At 43.9% G+C, this 11,503-nt stretch overlaps 1 protein-coding gene across 2 annotated transcripts in view; it reads left to right on the top strand.

Moving 5' to 3' along the window:
• The window catches only part of LOC135909444 (MAM and LDL-receptor class A domain-containing protein 1-like), a 251,164-nt gene that overhangs the window by 179,209 nt on the left and 60,452 nt on the right, over positions 1–11,503 (top strand). For both annotated transcript variants that reach the window (XM_065441402.2, XM_065441403.2), the window contains exons 43-44: positions 2,518–2,614; positions 8,780–8,929. In XM_065441402.2, coding sequence (XP_065297474.2) covers positions 2,518–2,614; positions 8,780–8,929 — 247 coding nt within the window. The remainder of the gene's footprint in view (positions 1–2,517; positions 2,615–8,779; positions 8,930–11,503) is intronic.

An 11,503-nucleotide genomic window follows, 5' to 3' on the forward strand; every position in this document is an offset into this window, starting at 1 on the left:
ATCACGCACCTCTTTTGCTCTTTTTTTTTCGCGCATGTGTATCGGGTTGCGCCGGAGGAGTTTTCAGCGTACACGCGACAGATGGACGGAGGGACAGACGAATCAGATAGCCATATACGGCTTCGCTGTAAAAACTCATATGGCTACCATCTTGCGTAAGACGGTTGCAGCGCTCTCAAAAATGCCACGTCTAAACGAATATCGCCTTTATCCTATGCCGTTGTTGCTGAGAAAGTGACTGTGCATTTTTCAAGCAGCTCCTCATTAGAATTATTTCACCCGCATGAATTGATGGTACTACGACTGGCCGCTTTTTCTGGCACACGTTTGAGTAATAACAGGTGTCATGTTTTCAAACAGCGACGGCGTCTCTGCCCTGTCGGTATCTCAGCAGTAGTAACGAAGTTAAAAGTAGAAGTTTCCTATGCACAGCACGTAATAAAGCACTGTGCATGCAGCAGAGAAGCAGGAACGGGGTCATGTATCTGGACCTAAAGTAATATGCAAGTTGTTATTATGATGCAGTAAAAATTATTTATATACAATGTACAATATACAAAACATTTATATACAATGTTTTATTCATCAAGATAATCAAAGTAAATTGCCCATGTTTGTTAGGGTGAAGTTCATTAATGACTCATAACAAAAGTATAGATAAAGCAATGTGCCGTTTGGTCAACGCTTTCTGGACAATCTTGCTCTTCTTGTCAGCAGCAAACCTCATGTGCATAGGCCAAGTATGTGTGGTTTCCTGCAGCAACCCTGATAGATTTGCGCTTCACAATTCCTCCATCTAATATGGGCTAATACATGCAAATGTTTACAATATTTTGTCTTTCAATAGAAAAATAGCGCAGTCCCGCGCGAGCCGCGAAGCATCGCAGGGGATAGCAATTTATTACACAGATGCACGAAGTAAAAGTAGTATTTTATTGGTCGTTAAAACTTGTACACATTTGCTTGCTAACTACATTAACAAGCATGGTGTCACTCACGCACAGGCAAACACGAGATCACCTCACTCGATGACCGCGGACGTTCATTGTCAAAACACTGGCGTACGGAAGAGCGGCAGCAGCCGAATCGTCCATCTCGCTCCCTATCGCTTCTATGTGCACTAAGCGGCGGGACTACAGCGCACGCGAAGCCATCAGCCCTCGGTGTGGCTTGACTTTGTACCGATCGCAGATTGCTTTCTAGTGGGACCCACGCGGCCACGATCAGCCGCGTCGCATGCGCGCAGCCGTCGCCGGAGAAGAACTCCCCCATGCCTTGCGCGCGACAGAAGACGGCTTGCTTCCTCGCCGCCTTCCACCCTTGCGCTCGTGGGATTAGGTCACCATCCTTTTGGGCTCAGCCTGGCACGCTTTCACTCGCACCCACAGCACACGGCGCACGGCCGCGACGTTATTACACTTCAACTTCATACGTAACATGATGCGACGGTGATGCTGATGGCAGGAATGCGCCTGGAGTGGGCAAGTGATTGCTATCATAATTAAATAACGCACATTAAGAGCACGTGAAATCTGACATCTACAAATAAAGGACAAATTCTTTAGGCGAAGTTTCTTTAGTGTACTTGGAAGCAATACGTGGTTTTTGAGTGTTTATACGCGGATATGGGCCAACGAATATGTCACTGTTTATGCGATAGCTCTTGTTTTACACCTTCAGGGAGCATCGCTTTACAGTACGCGTCGATTGGTCATTCAAAGCAGACATTCTACCGGTTACTTCAGTCAGGCGTTGGGGTTGACGTTGCGACCTGCAACAGCAAAATTATTCCGAACGTTATTCCAGGAGAATAATATTCGTGGTTACAGCAGCCGGAGGGGACCTATGTTTTTTCGCAAGCGGAACACCTCGAAAACTTCGTTTGGGTTATTTGTGTGTACATATGTAGAAACTATGCCAGAGCTTTTAGCGATAAGCGTACATTGTTTAAAATCACCTCAACGAAATTTATCGCTGTGAATTCATGGAATGACTTGTGGGTCGCCAAAGTAAATCAAAGTGTACCTTGACAGGCAAGTACGTTTTCGCATGCATATCTGAACAGGCATTAGCTTTCTGCTATCTCCATCCTGGGTATGCACCTGGAGAATATTAGTGTAGTAAGTAAGCACTCGTAAACGCATGCAGTATAAGAGAACTTACAGTGTAGGACTCGTGAATGGACAAAATTTGGCTGTTTTGCCTCAGCAGTTATGGTGACCTGACTTTAATGCTTATCATTTGAAGCACTTTCTAAAATATTCGTGCGAATTGAACACGCAAGAATAACGACTAGAAATACAAAAGGAGTGGTCGTTTCGAATTTACCAGTTTGTTGTTTATGGCTGTTGATATGAATTTACTAGTTTGTTGTTTATGGCTGTTGATATGAATAAGCGACGCAGCGAGCTTGAGTTCTCGGTCAACTGCGCCATTTCATTTTACTAACGGAGCTTTGCACACACCGTGTTATCACCGGAATGTTTTAAGGTTTACTGTCTTCAACTGGTCTTATAGGTGGCGTTCATAGGAGAACACAGGATACCTGACAAGAAAGGTTACATCGCTATTGACGACGTCCATTTTTGGGAGAGCTGCAAGACGTATTTCAACCGTGAGTTGATGCCAACTGAAACGTTAACACATCTGTGTTCTAAACGTGTGTCATCAAGAAAGTATGTGTGCTGCGTGAATAAGCGATATTGCAACACACATTGCTAATGTGCTCAAGCAGGAGTAGTTGTACTGTAATAGAACTAGAGCATTGCAAGAAAGCTGAGCTTGCCATTTAGGCGTCATGCATTGGACAAATTATACGCAATGCAGCGTGCTTTGCGCGGCGTCGCACTTTGCCATAATGTAGTTATAGATGCATGCGCGTAGGGAAAGGACCGCGCACATGCTGTCTGGTCTTTTATGGACTGTACCTGTATTCTTGAAATACGATGATTTTCCCAGGAGTGCTTCACGTGAAGGTATCGGATTCATTATATCCCTGTGTGGAAGCCTTTCTTACTGGCGTTGCTTATGTGTATGGTTATGTTGCTTTGTTTTTTTCTGTAGTGTGGTGATCCGGTTCTGCGCTTCGTGGTTCCGATACAGGCACCACACTATGGATCACTGGAATACGCCACCTAAGCGCCTAAAACATGCCACCTGGCCTGTGCTTTACTGGGGTGTAGCAATAAGCTTGCTATGCGGACATATGCCGTCGTCCGTATTCATTGGCAAAAGCTGCTTGATTGTGACGAGATGAGGTCGGGAGGATAAATAAAACAGGAAGCGAGCTTATTTTACAGGTACAGAAGTTACAACTCAAACGCTCAATTGATATGGGAGCACGCTCCATGTCGGAGCAAATTACACGTCTGATTACAGTACATGCCTATGCACAACATGTAAGCACACACGTCGCACCAAAGAGGTCCTCGCTTAAAACATTCATTTCTTGTTAGGTGACTAGACGAGGAAATTTGACGACCGTGTCTCAGCCGATCACAGTGGTCGCGCTGTTTAAAACACTATGTTCATGGTCTCACCGCCTAGCTGGATTCCACCTCTGATGTCCTACCTTGGAACCCGCCTTCGATGCAATGAAGAGACAATCAGGAAACAAAGGTCCATGCTACTCCCACGAAAGTCGTCGACGTCAGACCCTTGCATGAATTAGCGGGCTCTCCATGACGCTCAGATTAGTGGAAGTTGATAATCCTGGTCTTGACTGTCGTGACAGCTTCCATAGAATGCCGTGGCTGCTCTCAACTGGAAGGCTGCTTCTTTGTTGACCTATGAATAGTAGGAACCGGTCTCCTTCATAGTCTAGGCGGGCGCTGGTGAAGTGGGCACTTCGTGGCCAGCGCCCAAAGACTGTCCTTCGCCGTTTTCAGACGTACCAACTTACGCAAAATTTGCAAGTACTTGAAACACATCGTGTATTTATCAGCGAATACTTTATGTCAAAGTGCGATGGCACACAGTGCTTTCGAGCACTGTGTGCCATCGGACTTTGACTTCGTGAGGATTTGACAATTGCATCATTTGCCCAACGACAATCCTTATGGACACGGAATGCAATGGATGGCAAAGGATTAAGATTTTCTGTGCCCAAATACAGCTAACACACCAGCTGAAAGTGATCTCTTTCCATTTTATACCATGAAAGAGAGCGAGAGAAGCTTTTTATTAGGAGGTAACAGATTCCGCGGGCCCGATGAACGGCTACGCTGGGCTGCTTCATTCAGAATCATTAAAAACTATAGTTTTCCATTAAATCCATCTTTGTCATCATCATTTACTTAGCTTTAAGACTTCAAAGGTGTAACATAAGAGGTGAAACGAGTTATGCGACTTTTTGTTCACTCAATAGTGTGAACCGAGTACCGACGGCGAAAATGCTTACTTAGAAATCCTTAATGAGAATTGAATAACAATTACGCAATAGAGTTTTTGTTTAGATTGCATTCGGGTGCTCTGCACGCCGTCGTGGCTCCGCAGGCAGACAAAGAAACATGGACGCTGCACATGGAGCAAACCTCTTTTCACTCCGTCTGATATCGACGCAGATATGTTTCCACTCGTGAAGTCAAGTGCAACGGGCTTCATTGCCCGACCACGTGGCCCTTGCGCAGGCCTTTTACTTTGCACATAGCTCGTCATGTTAAAGGAGCTGGGCTAGAAAGGCAGCCTTTATAGTTAATTATCACGCTGTGCACTCATGTTTGCCTGCATCAACAATTCGGTATTTTTACAAATGAAATAGCAATTTTACTCGCCTGCCCTAATGCTAAACGTTCATAGAATATATTACCTTGTTGCACCTGTAAATTGCAGATATTCAACAGCGCTATTCGTGTTAGAATTGTGGGCACAGGTATATATTTATAGAAATTATTTATTCAGAGCGATTGCGTGTCCGATTTCTTATCGCTCATTTTTCCTTGCGGGCCTACTATTCTGATATCTGTTCTTTAGCAGAAAGATAGAAAGCCTTAGTCCCCATCTGATGAAATCACCCAGAAAGATAACGGGGATTGGCCCCATCTAATCCGTATTTAAGATCATCTTTAGGACTATTGTATCGGCATACCTCAAATTACTCAGTTATTCTCTAGAATCCCACGATGGTATTTGTAATTTCAAGAGGAGGGAGCGAAAGATTGATATCTCGAGCGGTTATCATAGCGTCTAGAAATTTCAGTGTTTGTCTGTATTGATAGCATTATCTTCCTGTGACAAATACTCTCTAATATGTCTCAATTTTGTTCCGATATATTTCCCTAGTATTGCTGGCAGACATTGATACGTACTCAGACATCTGACTCCGTGTTTTTAGTCTTCGAATTTTGCTGTACTTACTCTGTTCCGCTTCCATATCGTCATTAACTGCTCCTGATTCAAAACTTCACGTTCTTGTACATTGCTTACATTTGAAATCGTCCTTTTTGATATGGTTTTCTATATTGTACTTGTGTATCTGCCCAGTCTATTTAAAGCCCTCCCAGGATATACATAATAGAGAAATAAACGAGCATCAGTTGTGAAGAAATACCTGGTGACATTGAACTAAGATAGAGATAACTTGCGTTAATTTCAACTTTCTGAAAGGACGGATATTATTCTAAATATGAAAAGGTTAAAGTGACATCGATCTTTCTCTTACGTCGTTACAGACAACATCGTGTTTTTCTTATTTGAAGGTATTGGACCTCTACACCCTGGAAAAGTAGTTAGAAGATTATGCGCCGTTAATAATTCAATATAGTAGCTTTTCTACTTTCGCTTACAGTTTCATTTCCCAGGATAATCATGACCTCACAACACAGTAGGAGGGCGGGCGGAAGCGTGATATTGCAACGTTTTCCCACTGCTCCCGGCGCGCTCGTTTGTCGGCTTTGGTGCACCATTGGCTCTCACAATAAGTAACAGCACGCAGGGCGACCAAGCGAGCCGGAGTGAGATGAAAACGTTGCAGTGTCCTGCTCCCACGTGCCCAGATACTGTGTCGTGACCTCACGACATAATATGTTACTGGGAAGCGAAACCGAAACTTGCTCCTGAAAGCTAGTTTATTACCTTTTTATGGTCTCTGAGTTGTGTGATTATTTTTTCTCGGGTTTAGAAGTCTAGGACCTTCGATGAGTGGAAAAAATTGTTAGTTGAAAAGATAATGGTAGTTCCTTTTAAAGGATTTGATTATGAACAAGCTTTGCAATATAGTAATGTCGCTTCCTGTACAAAGCTTGACATAAGAGAGATTTTAAAAATTCTGAGAGCGACTGCGTAGCCATGACCTCGATACACAATGCAAAGATTGACTGACGGGCAAGCTGTTACGTTATCACAGAAAGAACAGCTCTTAAAGACGGGACACAAGGAAGGAACCAAACACACACACTGCGCTAACAACTGCGTGTTTATTATCTTGCTTAGCCTTTTATACAGAGCACTCGAGCTGTACCAACAAGACCATGAAAAGAAAGCACATCTTGTCAAAAGGATGAGAAGAAAAAGAGACCTCACGCCCAGTTCATTCTTCTTTCAATGCAGTTTCAAGAAAATTGATTTCTTTCTTGGACAGTTTAAGAGATGGCATGCTGAAGCACTTAACATTTAGGCGGTTAATCTGAAATCGCATTTAAAGGGACACTAAAGGTTACCAGAAACTCAAGTTAAAGTGGTAGAGCAATGTTCTAGAACGTCTAAGGTGTCAATTTAATCGCGAACAGAGCTTTAGTAACCGAAAAATTGAGGTAAATGCATGACACGATTTGAGACCCGCCAGCGACATTCCGGTACTAACACGATGACGAAAGGACTCCTCATAATTTGTGTTACTAATACTAAACTATTCGTATTAAAAATATCATTTCATTCAATTATATAAGACGGAAAAAATGCTACTTGTCTACGTCTATTCGATTCTAAGAAAAAATAACATTTTGACGTTACCCTTCAGTAATATGGGTGTTCGAAAGGTTTCGTTTTCGCTCGACTCTGCGCACTCGACTCTGCGCCGCGCACGCTTTGGAGTTTCAGTACTTTCGATATCGCGTCGTGCTGTGAGGGTTCTGCTGGCTCGCGAAACTTTCATTTGGAACAAGCAGCGAGAATGCCACGTCCATGTGATGTCGTGGGAAGCCCTCGTTGCTTTCCCGCTCCGGAGAGCCGGTGTCGAGGCCGCCGTCGTAGTACGCAACGACGCCGGCAGTGCGAGCCCTCAGCAGCAGGTCGCGCTCGTCGGTGCTCAAATCGCTGAAGTTGAGCTCACCATCATCATAATCATCATCATCATCAGCCTGGTTACGCCCACTGCAGGGCAAAGACCTCTCCCATACTTCTCCAACAACCCCGGTCATGTACTAATTGTGGCCATGCCGTCCCTGCAAACTTCTTAATCTCATCCGCCCACCTAACTTTCTGCCGCCCCCTGCTGCGCTTCCCTTCCCTTGGGATCCAGTCCGTAACCCTTAATGACCATCGGTTATCCTCCCTCCTCATTACATGTCCTGCCCATGTCCATTTCTTTTTCTTGATTTCAACTAAGATGTCTATAAGCGTCGCGAGCCAATCTGTCGGTGTCGGGGTCCATTGCGACGAGCGTCGAAGTTTGCGTCATAGAATGAAGTACCAGCTTATGGGCGTCTTGCGCTGGAGTTTGAGGTATAGTAGCGGCACCTGGTGGTGGTGCGGGAAACGACATCTGGGTCATGCCAGCTTGGGTAGTATTGAGCCCTGGCTGTGGCGAAGCACGTTTCTAGGCCGAGTTTTGCGTCAATGCGCACTTTTTTATGCCCTGTTGCGGGTGCGAAAAGGCTCACAGACCACGCCGACCACGCTGCGAGCTCGCCGCAGCCTATAGTTTAACGAAAACGGACTCTCCGTGTGCCGTGGGACGTAATGTGGGAGGTAATTCGTTTCTCCTTCCGCTAGCCACCATACTCCCGCTTTCGCTCTGCTGTCGGCTCTGTCTTGGCTCTGTTTCTGGCCGCGCGTTTGCGTTTTGCGCAGAAAAGCCGTAGCGCCGTCTGCGGACGCCGTTCTACTCACCGATGGCGCAACGTCACTATGAGACCATGATGTCAGTATTCCTCGATCGGAGGGCGGGCGATTTGAACTGCGCTAGAGGTACGCGGACGCTTCAGAACGCATTTTCTCTTAAAATAAGTCTCTCCTTGGCACGAAACAAGCGTTTCGAGGTTTCTGTGATGGTATTTCAACAGTCCACGTTGACCTAATAGTAACCTTTTTTAGTGTCCCTTTAAGGGCAATGTGCATTCTGTGCCTATCTTGAGTCCCCGTCTTAAAGCGCTGTTATTTGTGGATACAGATATTTCTCGAGGGATCACCAACCCGACGCAACAGAATCTCGAAATCTGGATTTGATCTGTGATGCTGCTCTTAACGAGGCCCTTCAACCGGCACTACAATATAAACAACAAACATAAATGTATCATCATTTAGGTCTTAAGAATTGTGTAGGACAAAGCACATTCGCCACCGTTAGTATGTCTATAATTTTGAGTGAGCTGAAGACCTTACAATTGGCATGAAAATAGATTGGAAGCTCTAGATTTTAGGGCCGGTAAATTAAGCTGGTTAGCGTCGTCATCAATCTGGCTAGCGGGCCTGTTTCCTTTTTATTCACTTCTTCCGTCTCATCAATATCCACTTGTGCTGTACATACGCAGATACATGTAATTCGACAGCTGCTGTAAAATGCAGAGGCAGTGTTTGCACTTCTATATTGTTTCTTTCAAAATGTCCCCCCGGATTGTAACAGGTTTACCAGAGACCCCGGTACCAACCACGCCACCATTTACATGCGGTGAAAAGGAATTCCAATGTACCGGTATCAAAGAATGCATTGCAAAGTCGAAAGTGTGCGATTTCAAGGAGGACTGTTCCAACGGAGCTGACGAATCTCGATGCGGTGAGTGAAAATTTACTCTAAGCTCCGTTCATAAGGACTGCTCAATAGAGAGCTTAGAGGTTGCATGGAAAGCATTAAGCCTATGTCAGCGCACTGCAAAAATGTCAAATCATTCCGTGAAATATGCTTGTATCGAATGTTTAAGGATTCTCTGTTATATATGACTTACATATATGCAATATGTCATTTATGAGTAGCCGTTATCAATCATTTCACTATAATTATTTATGCTTTGTTTTACTTAAGCAGTTAATAATTTACCACCTGTTCTTGCATTTAAAAAAGAAAGCCTGTCACAGATACCTCTATGCAATCGCCTTCGATATTTTACTTTATGGATTGATCACTAGCTGAATCAAAATTCATAATGTATGTATAGTCGTGTTGTAAGAAGCCAACACACATTTGCTTTTGGCCTACGCCATATCCATGATGGTGTTGTTTGTTGTCTTATGCTATCAGTAATATATATATATATATATATATATATATATATATATATATATATATATATATATATATATATATATATATATATATATAGAGAGAGAGAGAGAGAGAGAGAGATAGATAGCGAGATCAGGTTTTATTGTCCACCTTCATATGTAATAGTTTAAGATATTTAGAATAGCGCATACACTGGAAGTCTCGAGGATGACAAACACAGGCATAGCACTGACACACAAAAAAGGTTGATTCATCGTTAGCGCGATATAGACTTGAACATTCTACAGCAAGGACGGATAAAAATTCACCCAGATACTCATCTGGGTGTTGCCTAAGTATGCGTATTGTGCCACTAGCTCATCTCCACGCTGACCGGTGTTATTAGCCATGTCATGATATTTGACCCGACCAGTATAAACCCTTATCAACCCTTCTGAGTCTTTATTAGCCTTATCGGACCAGATCCGACCTTTATCAACATTTTTAGGTTGTTAACAACATTATCATACTCGATCCGAGGCTATTCAACCCTTATTGGTCGGTACCAAATTATCGCAATCGATCCGATGCTCATCCATCCTTGTCAATCGTTACCAACGTTATCGCAATATATCCCATTTTTGAGCCTTGATCTGTCCTTATCAACCTTATCGGACTTGATCCGACCTTTATCGGTACTTATTGGTCCTTGTCAACCTTATCAGAATCGTATCAGAATTGGACCATTATAAGTCCTTAACCCATTTTGGCACCTTATCCATCCCAGTGGAGCCAGGCTCAACTGTGATAAGACTCATAGAGCCCCTTATCATACCTTATCAATCTTGTCACCTCATTGGTTGCTTATGTGTCCATGTTGTGCGACGCGAAGCACGTAAGCCATCAGATATTGGCGGCATGTCGGTCGCTGAAGGAACGTTCCAACGAAGGCACATCCCGCAAACACACACACGCATCGGGGTTGAAAATTTTGGCACATGCAGCATTTTGCTTACGTCTACAAGGCTCTAAGCCTGCTCTACATTTGGTCCTAGCGATGTCTTTAATTACACAACTACCAAAGTTTTGAGCAGAGCCTTCATATAAAATGTTTTTTGACATCTGCGTTGCGTCGCCGATACTACATATTCGCATGGTTCAGTTATATTCACAGTGTGGTAGTCTACTAACTGTACCTGTGTGCACTGGCGCATTCGGACGCAAGGTGTCGAGCTCTGCAAGGGCAGTTTTAGTGGCCGCGTATGGCCTTGGTAACAGGTGTTCTGTCGCCCTGCCGGGTTGTCGGCATGTACTGCCGACTTTGCCATCAGGAGAAACTATGAAGGATTGGTTGTTTTACAGAGAAGCGATGTGTATGTATACATACATATGCACATGTATGCATACACAGTGAACTTGTTCCATATATTTTTCATGTTTGTGCGTTAACAACAAAAACAGGTGAACGTGGCCCGATCCGCGATTGATTAGCGAGCCGACTCGCAACGGTTGTGGAGCAGGCGTCAAGCCCTCCGCCCCTAATAATAATAACAAACACAGTAAAAATGAAATAAATAAATCAAGATGCATTGTTTAAAGCCGATGGGTGCACTGTAATCGTTTGTGGCGAGCACACGAATTGATGAGAAGGAGGCATTGCCATATACGCAACGGACTAAACGTATGTACAACCATACACCCTTGACTCGCAAGAAGACAACGCCATCTACTGTGGGGATGTCTGTGCCGTACAAACAAAAGATGTAATTGTGGTGTCCACTGTGTATATATCTCCGGGCATGTACAGGTGTGATAACGAGAAGTTCATGTCCACGCAGTTTTCATTCGTTAGCCATGATGACACTACACCTGTGAGCATTGTTGGAGACTTCAATATCGGCACTTCAAAACCAGACAAGAAATAGTTGATTCAGTTTGGTGTTAGAAGAGTTTGGTTTGAAGTGCCACAACAATGCAAGCCACTCAACTACTCAATAGCGTTCGTGTATAGATTCCATTTTGGCCAAGAATTTAACATTGAAAGCGAACCAATCAGTGTATATCGCGGTAATCATAAAGCAATCGTCAGTACCATTATCAAATGAAGAAAATTAACAGCTGTCCCCTTGTGCAACCCTGAGTGATATG

The sequence above is a fragment of the Dermacentor albipictus genome, chromosome 3, assembly GCF_038994185.2.
Source record: "Dermacentor albipictus isolate Rhodes 1998 colony chromosome 3, USDA_Dalb.pri_finalv2, whole genome shotgun sequence".
NCBI lineage: Eukaryota > Metazoa > Arthropoda > Arachnida > Ixodida > Ixodidae > Dermacentor > Dermacentor albipictus.